At 53.7% G+C, this 17,239-nt stretch overlaps 1 protein-coding gene across 2 annotated transcripts in view; it reads right to left on the bottom strand.

The window, feature by feature from the left end:
• CPT1A (carnitine palmitoyltransferase 1A) overlaps positions 1-14,067 on the bottom strand; it is a 37,004-nt gene extending 22,937 nt beyond the window's left edge. Inside the window, exons 1-4 of one of the 2 annotated variants that reach the window (XM_014449071.2) lie at positions 13,974-14,067; positions 4,395-4,547; positions 1,963-2,102; positions 379-550 (exon numbers count right to left, since the gene is read on the bottom strand). In XM_014449071.2, coding sequence (XP_014304557.1) covers positions 379-550; positions 1,963-2,102; positions 4,395-4,535 — 453 coding nt within the window. In that variant the 5' untranslated portion in view covers positions 4,536-4,547; positions 13,974-14,067. Of the gene's footprint in view, positions 1-378; positions 551-1,962; positions 2,103-4,394; positions 4,548-9,070; positions 9,089-13,973 lie in introns of those variants that run through there. The other variant, XM_023747834.1, reaches the window with a different exon arrangement.
• Positions 14,068-17,239: the final 3,172 nt, after the last annotated feature.

Genomic DNA, 17,239 nt, shown 5'->3' on the forward strand with positions numbered 1-17,239 from the left:
GTGAGACGAGCCAAGCACAGAAGGACAAATGCCGGGACCTCACTGACCAGCACGGACGGGCCTGCCAGTGGTGGGGAGCGAAGTTGCGATGGGTCAAGGGTACAAAGTTTCAGCTCCGTGAAATAAATAAGTTCCGGAGGAGACTTACTGCGCAACACAGGGCCTCAGACTAAAGGAGAAAGGGGGGACCCGAGGAGACGTTGGGGGGATGTTAAGTTTGTGTCCCCGACAGCGGTGACGGCCGCCCGGGCGTCCACTTCTCTCCAAACACAGCGGCTGCCCAGGCCCCACGGCCTCGCCTTTCGCCTGTCAATCACGCCTGGGTAACGTGGCTAGAAAAACCCTCACCAGCTCTGGGCCCAGGGAGCGTCCACTTACCATCCAGACTTTGGTGGCGCGGCTCATCTTGCCGTGCTCGGCGAACATCCAGCCGTGGTAGGACAGCAGCACCTTGAGGGAGTACCGCATGGTGAAGATCAGGGCCACCCACAGGCCCGTGCCGAACAGCACGCCGCTGACCACGTGCTTCGTCTGGCTGGACATGCTGCCCCTGCCGGGACAAGACGGGACAAGCCGGGGGCACGTGAGCCGGCAAAGGAGGCTGAGAGGCGACCCCGGACACGAGGCGACGTGCAGCCACGCACAGGTCTCTGTGGCTTTGCTTTCAGCTCCCGCGGTTTGGGGGAACTGCAGAACGTTTACAAAGTAAAAGCTCGGTGTTTTTATCACTAAAATGTCTAAAACAAACCAACGTGCGACCGGAAGGAGTCTCCGATATTTGGAAACCAGCAACCGGACACTCTGAAATGCTTCAGTGGCACCAAACCCCGCAAACGCCTTTGCTACAAAACTTGCATCTTTCTGAGCCTGTCAAGCCTTGAGTTCAGGCTGAACTGTCGCCTCCATGGAAAACCTGTGCGTTCTTTTCCGACAGCCGGTCCCCAAGCAAACCTGGACGTGGGGAGGTGAGGACCCGCCTCTGAGAGGACCTGCGCTTTCGATGGCTACGCGCTACATCACCGAGGGAAGCACACACACACACACTTCCTCGATGCACAAGGTCCACACAGCGTTTCACATTAGCAAAGAAACGCAGGCCCGGGACTGCGTCCACATAAGCCGAAGGCACCGCCACAAAAAGCATGAGCGGACAAGCTCCTGTAAGAGACGTGCTCCACGCGAACACCGCGCCTGCCCCACGAAGACAGTTCCCACGGCCCCCAGCCTGCGCTTTCTAAACGTGGGACAGGGGCGGCCCAGCTGCCACCATGGGTTGAGAGGGACAAAGAAACAAGTCTTGTAAAGATCCAGACTGAAGGGCTCTCAACAGCCAGCACGTCCAAGTATAACCCAGCGTTAAGAGCCAGCCACAGGGGAGAGCACATTAAGCGTCGGTGGCAAACCCACGCCAGTGAGAGGAGCAGGTAAGACTGGCACGACGGCCTGTGGGTGGGAACTGAAGGATGAAAGGAGAGAGGCCAGGACCGGGGTGGCGAGGTCCCTGCCCGCAGGCAGCCCGGGCACCTGGCAGGCGTCCAGGGCAGGCGCGCTTCCACTGACAGGGCAGGGAGCTCTCATAGGGCCTTGCAGATGCTTATAAAGGCAGGGCCAGCGTTCCGAGGCACGTGAGGCTGCGGGCCACTCAGCTGGAGCTGAGTCCAAGGGCTTCTGAAGGAACAGAATTTAAATCCGAACAACCGGCAAGGTGCTGGCTTATGCTCAGGCCAGACCCCAACAGCAGCCCGGGAGCCAGGCGGGCACACGCACCCGCGAGCTGCTTCTCGTCCCTCAAGGACCCAATTCCACAGCAAGTCCTGGCCGGAAAAACAAAGCCCGCTCGTGGCCCGAGGGTGTGGGGCCTGTTATTTCCTAGTGACGGACGGAACTGCTCAGGGGCAGTGGGAGCCTTAGCCGGAGACACACAGGAGGAGAGCCGGCCCGAGAACACGGAGGGTCACTCACGTTGTGTCCAGGGTCCGGTTGATCTTCGCAATGATCCCCAGCGAGGGGTCGATCTTGGCGTACATGGTGGACATCACGCCCACCACCACGATGAGCCAACTGGAGGGACTCGCCGGGTACACGCCGGTGATGATGCCATTCTAAAAAGACAGGCGCCGCGAGCAACGTCAGGCAGTGGGAGGGGGTGTCTGCAGCAGGCGACCACGCTGTCGCCACGGACCATCTCCCCCAGAGCCTCCAGCTGCAGCTGCAGGAGCCTCCAGCCATCCCTTCCTCGACTTCTGAACCAAAGTGACCCCAGAGGGACCCCAGGACATTAGAATCACCCGAGGTTAGCAAACAGATTCCCGAGCCCCACCCAGACTGATGAATGACACCCGTGGATTAAGGACGTCGCTGAGCCAACCATGAAGGCCCCTCCCCAACCTGCTACACCCCAGATGCTCAGGACCGCCCTCTCCAAATCCACCCCGCACTCCCCCACCCCTCACTCCCCCACCCCTCACTCCCCCAGCCCTCACTCCCCTACCCCTGCCCCAAATCGAGATGCCATGGCATCCTGAAGTGTTTGCAGGAGACCTCACTCACTCCATGTAGAGAACGTGCTGTAAGATACTTCAGACAAACCCTCCCCTACCCCCCCTCAAAAAAACCCAAAGAGTAGCAGGAAGCGGGGTGAAGGAAAATGAATCAAAACTGGCAAAATGTTAGCAGTGGACCCTGGGAGGTGAGCAGTGTGGCTCCTTCTCCTCTTGACTTCTGTGTATGTTTCCAAAGTCCAAGTAAAAAAATCCTCCCTGAGGCCACAAATAAGAGATTGATTTGACCACGACGATGGATTAAAAACTCTCAATGCTTTATCTGCATTTTTTTAGAAGATGCTCACATTCCTACAAGGTATTTCCGTTGGCTTTCCCATCCTCGGGAGGCAAGAGATATTTTTAAAGGGGTGGGGGGTGGAATTAAGCCCATTGAACGTGGAGGGAAGGGGGTGCTAGGTGAAGTGTCTCCCCCTCACCCCGCCCTCCGCCTGCAGCTGCTGCGAGCCCTGCCCACCCCGCCCTCCTCCCTGGGAGATGACTTGCTCCTCTAATAAACCCTTCGCTACAGGCGGCCACACACTGTTTAGGTCATTTGTTTTTGTATCTATTGTTCCCGCTTTCTCAGCTGCACAACAAGGTCTTAAAATCAGGAACAGTATTTCCACTGGGTTGAAATGACGGCCACCCCTCTGCCCCCCACTTTCTTTTTCTATTTGTAAGTAATGAGGAGCTCTCGGCGTCCTCCTCCACTTCCGGTGCCCACGGGGTTACAGGATGTGATCCCTCTGGTACCTGGGCCCCAGAACCCACAAGCTAAGCCCAGGCGTACCTGTCCAGCCAGGTCCACCTCCTATGTCACTGCTCTCACCTACTCTAGCCCCCGGGCCTTTTGCCACCCTCTAAAAAGGAAAATGAGGATAAAGACACCAACTGGCCCTCGCCGGTTTGGCTCAGTGGTTGGAGTATCAGCCCACGGACTAAAGGGTCCCGGGTTCAATTCCGGTCAAGGGCGCATACCTGGGTTGCAGGGTCAATCCCCGGCCCTGGTCAGGGGTACATGTGGGAGGCAACCAATCTGTGTGTCTCTCTCACATCGATGTTTCTCTCTCTGTCTCTCCCCGTCCCTTCCACTCTCTCTAAAAACAAACAAAAAAATCAATGGGAAAATATCCTCGGGTGAGGACTAACAACAAACAAAAATCACCAACTGTGCAATCTAACCTGGGGGGGAGGGAGAGGGGGGACATTCACTTTTCACTTGATGCCCTTTCATTTGCTTGAATTTTTTAAACATGGCATTATTTATTCCTTCTGTGATTTTTACTTTATGTTTTCCTCTCTTATTTTTTCTCCATCATTTACCCTCCTCCACCTCCTCCACCTCCACTCTTCGTTCTGTGATTTTTAAAATAAACTAAATTAAAAACGAGACACGTGCTTCAAATAGGGATTAACTGTCCTCTTTCGAGGAAACAAAACTGAGAACGTGCGAAGGCAGCTGCCCTTGAATGTACGTGCATATCTGTCAATGTTTGACTATTTTATCAACGAGACACCTGTTGCACAGACTCCCTGCAGCTTCGCCGGAAACACCATGACTCCAGGTGAGCAGGAGGCACGGGTGCTCGTCCTCACTCTGCTCCACCAAGTGGCCACTCACCCGATCTGAGCCCCGACCCCCTCCCCTGCCTGACAGGGGCCCCACCTGCCTCCATAGTTGAAGAATTCAGCGAGTCAATATATGTCACCGTGTCGCATGAGCCTTAGGTGCCACGAAGATACGAATTACGTGCCAATTACCACTCAGAAATGTGGACACTGCAAAAGCACCCCGAGAACGGTTCTGCGTTCCAGGGGAGACGGCCCAGATTTAAACAAGTGTCTGCAAACCTTGAATCTAATGAACTTCTTCTTCCAGGAATGAAGTCCGGACAGATAGATCTGCTTAAGGGCCTCATGACTCAGCCGCAGGTCGATGCCGTCGGGAGTGACCGTGAACTGGAAGGCCACAGCCTGGTGGGCCTCTGCCATCTTTAGGGTCACCTGGGAAGAGACGGAGAGGATTATATAGAAGTGTAATTTGTCCTTACCCTCGGAAACCCTTCCCTTTGACCCTTGGCCCTGGCCCTCCCACCAGCTCCCCCTCCTGGCCAGCAGCCCGGGCCCCACCCAGTTGACACAGGAAGGTGGTGGCTGTGCAGCAGAAGCAAATCCAGTCCCTGCCCTCCAGCCACCTGGAGGCCACACATGAGTCACTGTGGCCCTGAACCCTTATCTTCAGGTAGGGTGGCGGACCGACACCTTGGCCTCCGGTGTGCCAGTGCTTGGTGCCTTGAGAAACGATTTTAGGCACCATGAGAGCCAGACCCGGAAGCCTAGGACGGAGCTGGCCTTCCTCCTCAGAGGCTGGGACTGAAATCAAGCCCCAAGGGTCGAACATTCCGGGAGCACTTACCCGACCCGGGCACAGACCCCAGGCAGGCTCCCCCATCCCCCACCCCACCCCCGCCAACGAAAGCACATTTCATTTGAGCTTTTTCAGAGTCTACAGAATGTCCTTTGTCTCCCATCATCCAGGCTCCCATCTTCCAGGGACACTCGGCCCCTAGAAGCTGCTACTGCCCTCACAGCCTCCCCCACCTGCCGGCCCCTCTGCCGCCTTCTGAGGGTGAGCGAGCCCACCATCTCCTGAACGGTCTGCACAGAGCAGTATGTGGATAAGGTGGATAAAAAGGCAGCTAAGAGCCCCAGCTGGTTTGGCTCAGTGGACAGGGCGTTGGCCTGTGGACTGAAGGGTCCTGGGTTCGATTCCAGTCAAGGGCACATGCCTGGGTTGTGGACTTGATCCCCAGTGGGGAGAGGGGGAGCATACAGGAGGCAGTCAATCAATGACTCTCTTTCATCATTGATGTTTCTATCTCTCACTTCCCCTCCCTACCTCTCTGGAATAAAATATATATATGTATGTATTTTAAAGGCAGCTAAGAGAGGAAAAAACCATCCCGCACCATAATAAGAACCTAAAATTGCATGGTGTCTTTTCTCATTACGTGCAATTTCCCCCGTTTTTTTACCCATTTAAGCCTATTACGTGCAGAGGTGGGACCATTACAAAGATGCCCAGTTACAAAAGTCAAATCAGCCTGACTTCAGCTGACCAGACCAAACGAATCCATGAGCAGGTCCGGGAAAGGCACGGGACTGTCATTCATTTGTTTGTTCAACAGGGCGTGGGCCTCGGGGGTGGGCCAGGGAAGCAAGACCAGGAAGAGGCTGGGGGTGTTCCAGGTGAGTGGCCCCGAGTGGGAACGGAGGGGACAGGAGGCTGCCTGCTCCTAACAGGCGTCAGGTTGAGCCATCTGCCCAGCGGAGCCCTTCCCAGCCAGGGAGAGGCCCAGGGCGGGAGGACAGGCGGGGGCGGGAGTGCAGGACTGGGCGTGGCCCACCACATCCCTGCACGGGTCTGCCTTTGGGACAGAAAGGCCTGCGCTGTGGCTGCTTCTTCACGTCTGATGTCGCTGGGGGCAGAGGGACAGGCCGGGGTGGGCACACCTGGGAATGTCTGTTATAATGATTTTGGAAAAACAAACCAAAAAAACCCTATAAGCAAATAAACAAAAAAAACAAAAAAAAAAACAACCACCACGGTATAACCTTAGCTTACTGTAATCTGCAAGCACTCCAGAATATTCACATACTATTTAGCAGACACGGAGCAAGCTGCCGGAGCCTGTCCAATTTCGGAGAGAGAGGCATCAACTGGTTGCCTCCCATATAGATCAAACCCGAAACCGAGGTATGTGCCCTGACGGAGAATCGAACCCACAGCCTTTTGGTGTACGGGACGACGTTCCAACCAGCCGAGCCACCCGGCCAGGGCTGGACCCAGCTTCTGAAAGCAGCAAGCTCTCTAGGCAAAGGCTTGGCACAGGTGATTGTGAATATTGAAGACGGCACCCAAACGAACAGCTCTGCACCCATTTCTCAAAAAATATCCACGGGAGTTAGTGAACGGGCTGTAATATTCCCCCAGGGCCTCCCGGCCACTCAGGCCCGCACCCCACCCAAGACAGTATTCTGCACAGCGGGCATCACGGCCAATAAAATGATGTGACCGGCCACCCTTACGAGGATGTGCACGATCTCTCAAGGGCTTTGCACAGGACGCGAAGGGATCCCTAATGGGAGCCGATTCGATATAAACCTAGTGTTTGTAGGCAACTCCGTGCGAAGGCGCTCGTGGGCTTTTGCTCAGGAGCCCGCCGCTGCTGGGAGAGGCGGACTGAGCGCGCCTGCAGCTCCCTATGGCCTTGTCAGAACGGCATTTAACTAAGGATTTGCTTGTTTTGACTGGTTCAGCCTAGTGACAAATATGAGATCCTACATGCCCCTGAAACACACAACTTGTTTCTCGTTGTGCAGTAGCCACAGTGGCTGTCCTGAGCCGGCCTGTCCCTCCTCCAGCCCTAAGAGGGAATTAGTGAACGGCCGTCCAGCGGCTTGAAAAGCTCCCTGTGCCACTCTAATGAGCTAAAATGCCACCTCAATCCGTGGGTGCTTAACAGTATTTATATCTGGAATACGGCCTCCTGTCGCCATCAGAGACATGCAGACCAAAACCACAGCAAGCCCTCGCCAGGTGGCTCCGCTGGCTGGAGTGACGTCCATTGATCTCTCTCTCAAAATTCTTCAAAATTTTTAAAAATAAAATCCATAGAAAACATCCTCAGGGGAGGATAACATAAAAAATAAGTAAAATCGCCCTAACTGGTTTGGCTCAATGGATAGAGCGCCAGCCTGCGGACTGAAGGGTCCCGGGTTTGATCCCGGTCATGTACCTTCGTTGCGGGCACATCCCCAGTGGGGGGTGTGCAGGAGGCAGCTGATCGATGTTTCTCTCTCATCGATGTTTCTAACTCTCTATCTCTCTCCCTTCCTCTCTGTAAAAAATCAATAAAATATATTTTAAAAAAAATAAGTAAAATCGCCCTAACTGGTTTGGCTCAATGGATAGAGCGCCAGCCTGCGGACTGAAGGGTCCCGGGTTTGATCCCGGTCAAGGGCATGTACCTTGGTTGCGGGCACATCCCCAGTAGGGAGTGTGCAGGAGGCAGCTAATCAATGTTTCTCTCTCATTGATGTTTCTGACTCTCTGTCCCTCTCCCTTTCTCTCTGTAATTCAAGAAAATATATTTTTTAATAAAAAAAAAAAGTAAAATCTATGTAAGAAAAAACAAAGGCCATGTCACACCCACCAGCATGGCTACAACCGAAAGGACTGTGAGGAGGGCTGGCGAGGGGGTGGGGAAAGCAGGGTCCCACCAGCGCTGGTGGATGCAAAACGGGCAGCCCCTTTGGAAAACAGCCCGGCCGTTTTCTGGAAACCCCTGGGTCAGAATTAGAATGTTCCTGCTCTGACCCAGGCTCCCAGGCCTGCTGAAAGCCATCCTGCCCCTCTAGATGGACAGCTGCTGAGGCCAATCAGATTGGCAGCCTCCCAGCATGGGGCGTGAATTGCAGCAGCTGAACCAGGACCGGGCCACCTGGAGTGCCCTCCCTGCAGCTAATCCACCTGCCTGGTGAAGCTCCCGGGGGAGGAGGCAAGCGGTTAATAAATTCACGGGCAATTAGGAGGACTGTCCTCTGTCTTTACGGCAAACACGGAGGAACACCTAACACCGGCCTCCCCTCCCGGAGTGGGCAGCTGTTAGCATTTGGTGCACTGACCCGAGACTGCCGTCTGCAGCTCTCCCTGGCCTCCCAGACACACCCACCCCGGCGGGGGCTGAGCCCAGCTGGGACCCCGCACCCACTGTGAGAGGAAGGCCCTGGGGCCAGCTGGCAGGGCAGGCCTGGGTCTGCATCCGGGCCACCTACCCTGGACAGCCTCTCCTCGGTATCCCTCCAGCCCTCCAGGGGAGCGGCAAAGGGCACCAAAGTCAGGTGAGCAGCCGCCCCACCGCCTTTGGGGCTGGGGCTGGTGTCTCACAGGAAGGGCACAACTAAACCAGCCGTCTCCGGCACCAGCCACTTCCTCCTGGATCAGGTCTCCAGGTGCTCGATGGTCTTACTCCTTACCTGCTGCTGCCACCACTGCCCTGTCTCCGGAGCTGGGGCCCCTCTGCACTGCAGGCCCTGCCGGGGGCTTTAACTTCTACCTGCGCACAAGGCTGGCTGTCTCAGCACCGTCTCCACAGACGCCAACGCACGCCCACTGAGGATGAATCTGGCCATCTTTCCCCACCGTCCCCACCACTGCTGACTGCCACACCATCGCCCACGGAGCCCGGCCTCACTTGACACCTGCTGGTTTTGAGAGGTGTGCACCCCCCACCACCATCCCCACCTGGGCACCCATCTACCTGGGTGGAGAGAGGTGGCTTCCCTGGGGGCACAGCCACGCGGCATGACCGCGGGGACACGCCTGCACAGAACGGGCCCCTGCGCCCGAGTCCTCAGGTGGCTCCCGGGAGAACGCATGGACTGGCAAGAAAAGCAAGGAGAAGGGGAAAGAAAGGTCACAGAGAAGAGATGAGAAGAGAACATGGAAGAAAAGAGAGCTTCACCTCTTGCCCGTCAGTCACTGTCCCCTCACATCAGCGTGAGCAGCTCCTGCAGGGAACAGGGTGACGGGGGAAGCACCTCCAGGGGAAGCAGTTGGCTGCTCCTCCCCAGGGCTGGCTGGGTGACAGGAGGAGGCCCTGGGGGCTGTGCACCTTCACTTTCCAGAAACCACTTCTGGGCAGCAGGTGGAGCGCACCCACCTGGAGCCCCACCCCCCGGGGGGTTGGCACAGACCTCCTTCCTGGAACACACCTGGGGCCAAAGCCCCCAGCAGAGCCTGGGAACCGGGAGACCATCCCAAGGGCCTCTAAGGGAGAGAGATTCTGCGAGGTCCGCACAGAGCACTAAGCACCTCTCGCTAATCGGCTCTCAGGAAAACACCCAGGCCCAGAATAAGAGGCTCCGAGTGAGAACCATTTAAAAATCCACATCTCTGTCCTGTTAGGTAGCTCAGTGGGTTGGAGCACCGTTCCCATACGCCAAGGTTGCAGGGTTGAGCCCCTGTCAGGGCACATACTGGTACAAGAATCAACCAATGCATTTGTAAATAAGTGGAACAAAATTGATGTTTATCATTTCTCTCCCTCCCTCTCTCTCTCTCTCTCTCTCTCTTTAAAAATCCATTTTTAAAAATATCCTGCCTGGCCCTAGCTGGTTTGGCTCAGAGGATAGAGCATCGGTCTGCAGACTGAAAGGTCCTGGGTTTGATTCCCAGTCAAGGGCACATGCCCAGGTTGCGGGCTCGATCCTCAGGACAGGGCTGTGCAGGAGGCAGTCGATGATTCTCTCGGCTATATATATATATATATATATATATATATATATATATATCCTGCCTGGCTGGTGTTGCTCAGTGGTTGAGTGTTGACCTATGAACCAGGATGTCACGGTTCAATTCCCAGTCAGGGCACATGCCCGGTTTTTGGCCTGATCCCCAATGTGGGACATGTAGGAGGTAGCCGATCAATGATTCTCTCTCATCATTGATGTTTCTATCGCTCTCTCCCTCTCTCTTGCTCTCTGAAATCAATGAAAACATATTTAAATATATATATATATACATATATATATCTCCAAATATCATGCTGCTCTCAGCTGTTCCCTACACCTTCCCAAGCTCATTCTCCCGGTTGCCTGGGCCAGGCCTGGGAACTCACAGCTGAGAGGCCTGCTTCTCCATCCGTTTCTGCTTTCCTGCCTCACACCTGCCTCACACCGGGCTTGGAACTTCCCTCTCCCGGGGCCTGCTCTGGTCAGCCTCTGAATTGTGTAACCTCACAGGGTGAGCTGATCACCCATTCCTAACTGGGCAGGTCCTGGTGGGGAGCCGCGCCCCAGACCTATAACTTTTCAGTTGATCTTTGCCTTAAGCAGGCCTTGTCCATTGTTTCTGTGCATCTAGGTCAGCGGTTCTCAACCTGTGTGTCGCGACCCCTTTGGGGGCCGAACGACCCTTTCACAGGGGTCGCCTAAGACCATCGGAAAACACATATATAATTACATATTTTTTGTGATTAATCACTATGCTTTAATTATGTTCAATTTGTAACAATGAAATTGGGGGTCACCACAACATGAGGAACTGTATTAAAGAGTCGCTGCATTAGGAAGGTTGAGAACCACTGATCTAGGTTAACAGGCCTTTCTACCTAAACAGCCTGCAGTGTTTTCTGTGCTTCGGGAAGTAGCAGTCCACAGCCCCAAGGCACCAATCCTGCCCCAAGGCACCAATCCTGCCCTCCGATCCCCACCTTGGCTTTGTCCCACCTCCAAGGTGATCTTCCTTGTCCCTCCTTAATCTCAAGGAGTGAGAGAAGCCTGAGCATTTGAGATCTTGCTCCCAGGCATATGTCATCTGTTGTCAGATTGGCTCAAATAAACTCTCATAAAAATTCTCTACAGGTTTAGCTGCTTCTTGTGTGGACAGAATCCACATTCCCAAGATAGAAGAATTCTACAGGAAACATCCAGCAGTGCCATCTGCCCTGCTGGCGACTGTCACTTGTAAAGTATTTGTTTAATCTCCCAACATCAGTTAGAAGCTGCTCCAGGCCCTACCCGGTTTGGCTCAGTGGATAGAGTGTCTGCCTATAGACTGAAGGGTCCCGGGTTTGATTCCGGTCAGGCGCACTGCTCAGGTTGCAGGCTCAATCCCCAGTAGGGGGTGTGCAGGAGGCAGCCGATCAACGATTCTCTCTCATCATTGATGTTTCTATCTCTCTCTCTCCCTCTCCCTTCCTCTCTGAAATCAATAAAAATATATTTTTTTAAAAAAAGGGACACACGCATCCCTGTTTAATTCTCTGAATCAAATCACGGGCCGAAGACAGTTCTCTAACACTGAATGTCAAACGAATGATTTGGGAGGAGGGGAGCTCATTCAGTTTTGGTAAGACGACCTTCAATTTAAACATTTTGCCCAACGCCTCCCCCCCAAAACCCTGGGCCAATCCTTTGGTCGGCACTGTGCTTTTCAAATGCATTCACTTTGTCCTGCTGTCCACAAGCAAGTCCTTCTCGCCTAAAACCTTTCCCCTCAGCGGCCTACATATCCTGATAGAAGCCGCCCAGAAGCCAGGTCTGTCTCCCTGGAGGAGAAGACCGGGCCCTCGGGCAGACAGGGGCCTCCGCCCTCCCAAATACCCTCCACTCCCCACCCCAGGTCCTGAACAGGGAGCCCGAACAGGGAGCCCGTTATGGAAAGGAAGTGAAAGGTCATCATAGTGAAAAATTTGGTGCCAGACTGCAAAGCTTGCCCAGGGGGAGATGTGGAAATCTCCGTAACATAAAACAAACAGGAAACTTGCCCTGTGACGACACTGGGATTCCAAGAATACAGTCAATATAGTAATCGAAATATGCAACTGAATCGGTGTCGTCGGAAGACTTTCAACATCGCCTTGAAAATGAACAGAGAGGGAGAGAGGCCGGGCTCAGGTGGAAAGGTCCATACATGGAGGCGGGTGGGTAGAGAAGGCATACAGATTTTGTGCTATTAACAACGAAGACACACAATATTCTTCCCACCAAACTCTGGCATATGGCGGACAATGGGATCACATTCACCTGCACTGGCCCCTTTAATTCCCACTGGACCCCTAGGAAGTAGGTACCATTGTTACCCTCATTTACGGATGAGAAGACCGAGGCTTGGGGGTCGAGAAACTTGCCCGACGTCACAGCGGGCAAAGAGCAGAGCTGGGCATCAGACTCAGGTCCAGCTCAAAAGGCACACCCTTACCTCCCACGTAAAGTGGTAAGTCCACCATTTAAAAAGTTCCAGCCCTGGATCAAGTGGCTGAGCATCATCCCATGCACTGAAAGGTCGCTGTTTCGATGCCTGGTAGGGCACATTCCTAGGTTTCTTGGGTTCAACCCCCGCTTGGGCTGCATGCGGGAGGCAACCGATCAATGTTTTTCTCTCACATGGATGTTTCTCTATCTCTTCCTTCTCTCTTAAAAAAAAAAAAAAAAGTCCCACTTAAGGTTCCTAAAGTTACAACACAGATATGAAATTAGGTCACCCTGTTGGAACCAACATGATATGATTGCAGCCAGCAACAAAACTACAGTAACTGCAAACGCGACAGTGCCAACTCTAACATTATTCGCACGCTCGCCTTTCCGCTAGAATTGCGCAATTCCCCTCCACACAGGAGCTGGCCCTGCCTCTATTAAAGTCCAGCTGACGATGCCGGAACCGGTTTGGCTCAGTGGATGGAGCGTCGACCTGCGGACTGAAGGATCCCAGGTTCAATTCCTGTCAAGGGCATGTACCTTGGTTGCAGGCGCATCCCCAGTAGGAGATGTGCAGGAGGCAGCTGATCGATGTTTCTCTCTCATCGATGTTTCTAACTCTCTATCTCTCTCCCTTCCTCTCTGTAAAAAAATCAATAAAATATATATAAAAAAATAAATAAATAAATAAAAAAAAAAAAAAAGGAATCCAGCTGCCAGCCCGCCCATCTCGCGTCGAGGTAAATTACTGTGCTGGGAATTCTCTAAGAAAAGGTGACCCACAGGGAGCGACAGCTTAGCACAGCACGCGCGCCAGGCAGGGTCTCCAGAAGCACAGCCCTGGCCCTCACCGGGGAGAAAGCCTGAGTGTGTGCGGCACGCGGGCCACCATGGCTGGGAACACCCCTGAGAGAAGAAACCGAGGAGGAGGAGGAGGAGGAGGAGGAGAATGAGCAGCGTCATCTTTAGCGAGCGGCAGCGCAGTTATTACCGACAGCACGTACGGTCTGGTGAGCAACGCCCAGGAGGGTTCTGTCTGCACCCGGAAGTCCCAGCTCCCACGTGGGAAAGCCACACCCCTGCCATGCATGCCTACCGAGGTGGCACCAGGCCGGCCCGGGCACTGCTACCCAAAGCACTTCGAGGCCAGTACCAGGAAGGATCCGGAAGGGCATCACCAGCCCGGGGGTGTCCCGGAGCCCCGCCTGTGCAGGACTCTTCTCCCGCCCCTTCTTCCTGCTTGGCATTTGGTGTTCCTGCTGCTATGCTGCTGACCAGGGCGAGAAGTCAGGTGCAGCAACAATCAGCAGTAACAGGAAGAAGAAACAAACAGCCCCTGTCCACTCCTTTGTGGGCGGGAATCCTCCGTGCACCCCGGGGGCCACGTCGTCCCCCACATGCAGAAGTGATGCTCTGTGGTTGTGCTCTAGGGTGTGTGTGCTTTTTCAGAAAGTGTGAACACCAACACCTACAAACTGCTCTTCCCCCGACCTGATGGCGCCGCAGACAGACTGTGGGGCGGCTCAAAACCCACGTTCTGTGCCTGGGAGGGCGGGAACTTTCACGTATGAAACATTTTATCTTCAATTCATGACTGGGCGTTCAACAGTTGCATTTTTTAAAGGGCTAATGTCTTGCAATGAAGTATCTTATAATTAAACCACTTACAGTTACTGAGTAAATGTGCAGAGTCAAGCCAGGTCATAAAGGGAATTCTGAATCATATTTTTCTACGGCTCTCGGAAAGCAATGAGTCTATGGAATCAAAAGCAAATTCAAGGTTAAGCCTATATTGCCCCACTTCAACAAGGACTAGGTAATCAAACAGAGAAATGAGATCTTCACAAGAATTGGGGAAAGCTCACTGCGGGTCACATTTTTGTAAAGAACCCCGTCAGCATGATGCAGGGAGAGGCGTGCGCCTGCCCCAAGATTCCCCAATCTTTTCCCTAACAGGGATGCCGCTGTTCACAAATGTTTCTAAAACATGGGGGGGGGGGGTGCCCTGATTTCCCACGCATACTTCACCTTTGCACCCGGAAGTACAACCGGACTTGTGGAGGCACTGCAGGGCACCGTCTACCCACCTGCAGCCCCGCACTGCGTGCGAGGACCTGTATTCATCCCCTACCTGGAAAACTACTCTCAGGCCTGGCCTCTTACTGGACCCTCATAAAACCGTGTGACAGGACGGCAGGTGTCAGGGCACCACTGCCCAAATGAGGAAATGGAAACCCAGAAACCTCCAGGGCTGATTCAGCATCACGTCCAATGGGCACGGGGGTGGCGGTCTGCAAAGCAGCGGAAAAAGGGCGGGAGACAGGCTTTGGAGAACACAGATCCGGGTTCCTATTCCAACTCAGCCACTTACTCAGTCCCACATGCACGCATGTGCGTGCGTCCCCTTTGAGAAAAGGTCACATCGCCTTTTGTAAGATCTGTTTATTGGCATATAAAGTACAGATGCTCCTTGACTTAATATCCCCATAAATGCATTGTAACTTGAACATGCACTTAATGACATCCGAGCTTAGCCCAGCCTACTTTCAGCGCGCTCAGAACACAACATCCAGTCGTAAGGCAAACCATCTTCATAAGTCAGGACCGTCTGCACGCGTAATACCCACGACCTCACACCAACGGGAGAGCGAGTGACGGGACCAAGTCCACATTAGGTGTTCCCACAGGAACAGTCTTTCTTCCCTCCCAGCTGTAGCGGGTGCTGAGAACGCCCACACGCCAGGGCCTGGGACCTCCGCCGATGTCTTGGACATTTAACTTTCTGCAGCGTTGCCGATTTATTTTACACGTACCTTACTGAACCTCACATTACTCAAGGTGTGCTTGAGAAGGTAGAAAGAAACCCAAACTATGCACATTAAATCTTTTTAAGGGCAGCAGAGGAGCTAACACCTGGGGAATTCAGTGGCAAGCGCCTAACTTTAGAAATGAGAATTCTTCCATAAAAAGCAACGTCTGAGTTAGAGCACATGCCAATTTCTTAAAAGCAAGGTTATTTTGCGTTTGTTTTTAACACAAACATGCATTACCTTTTTTAAAAATATTTTTTTATTGATTTCAGAGGGGAAGGGAGAGATAGAAACATCAATGCTGAGAGAGAATCATTGATCAGCTGCCTCCTACACACCCCACACTGGGGATTGAGCCCGCAACCTGGGCATGTGCCCCCGACCGGAATCGAACCTGGGACCCTTCAGTCCACAGGCCGATGCTCTGTCCACTGAGCCAAATCAGCCAGGGAAACATGCATTACTTTTTTTTAACAAGGGGCGAAGGATTCTAAAGAGAGGGAATCAACCCCTAACCTGAAACCTCAGAAACGTGCGGAATGCTGTGCGTGTGCTGAGGATCATGAGCCAAGGGATCCCTCAGGAAGCCAGGACTGGTGAGAGCCAGAGGGGAGTCTTTCCCTTTGATGTGGGGAATGAATGAGCTCACTGGTATGCAGGCCAGACGTCCTTGATCACAGTGATAGGGTAAAGCAAGGTGCACGGTGAGGAAGGCGCCAACAGCTTCCGCTGCTTCTGGCTGACCTGGCACCAGCTTCCTGCGCCCAAAGGATCCCCATCACCTTAGGGAGTCGCAGCAATCCGGGACAAAGAGGTTCTCGAACATTCTCTAGTTTGTTCGACAAATATCCGAATGCTGCTCTGGCTCAGGGAAATGGGGAGGAAGGCCAGCTTAGGGGCCATTTAGGAAGCAGAAGTAGCAGGTGGGCTTGGGAGACAGTCGAGGGAACCAGGATGCCCCTCAGATTCCTGGGATGGGTGTGTGGGTGAATGACCACATGAAGAGTATGGGACATTCTTTTCCTTATTACCTAAAGAACTCGGTGTCCAACAATTAGTCGATAATCCTTGGGAAGGAGGGCAGTAGCCGGCCCATTTCCCAACCCTCCAGGTGTCTGTGACCCTACCATACAACTGGGAGGGGCAGGCCTCACTCGGCAGCACCACTTCTTTCAATGATCAACTTCAGGGAACAGCCCTGCAGGACATAAAAATAACACACACACAAGCAAAGGTGGACATTCCGTAACCCTGAGGCTCCCAGTCACCCAAACAGGTCACATTGGCCGGCGCCCAGGGCTTGCTGGGAACCCAGCATCCACCTGATATTTGCTTGGGGTAGAAGGTGAAGTTCACAAAATGTTACAAATCAACAGCAGAAAACGTTCCTTACTGGTGTTAAGTAACAGTTGTTTTTTAAGCACTCCCTGTACGGCCTCGATTATTTCTGGAATCATCAGAGAAACTGCGAACAGCGGTGTGTTCTGCAGAGGGAACCCCGCGTGAGGAGGCCGACTCTGCACCCCACCCCCCATACACCGTGTCCTTGGTCGGACTTATCTTTAAAACAGAAAAGACCTGGCCCAGGCCACTCAAAGGGAGTAGAAGCCTCAGTCAAGTGTGAGGGTTATTTCTGAAACACACTTCAAACATACTAGTTTGCATAACAATGTTATTCTTAAAAGCGCACTTCTTCCGGAATTCAAGTCCAGGCTCCCATCGGCAACAAAATGCTGGCCTGCCAATAATAACCATGCAGAGTGACTAAACATTTTTTCCAACAAAGGGTAAAAAAAAAAAAAAAAAATGCTCCCGATCAAAGTGCAGAACCAGCTCCAGGCCGGAGCGGGCGCGCGTTTCCGCCTCCCACCTTCCCACCGCCTTCGGAGCTCCGGCTGCGCCTAATTGCTCCGTTGGAACGCGTCCTCTAAGGCTCTGCCAGCAACAGCGCCCCAAACACCCCGCCCCCTCCCCCGCCCGCCGCGGGGGTCACGTGACGGCGGAGAAAAAGTAGGGGAAAGGTTAGCGGGAGCCCCGCCCCCGGCCTGGCGTGCCCCGGGCGCTCAGATCCTGTTCCACCCGCCGCGCCTCCGGAGAGACCTTCTGCAGCTTTCGGGCGCGCGT

The sequence above is a fragment of the Myotis lucifugus genome, unplaced genomic scaffold (assembly GCF_000147115.1).
Source record: "Myotis lucifugus unplaced genomic scaffold, Myoluc2.0 scaffold_1009, whole genome shotgun sequence".
In the NCBI taxonomy this organism is placed as follows: domain Eukaryota; kingdom Metazoa; phylum Chordata; class Mammalia; order Chiroptera; family Vespertilionidae; genus Myotis; species Myotis lucifugus.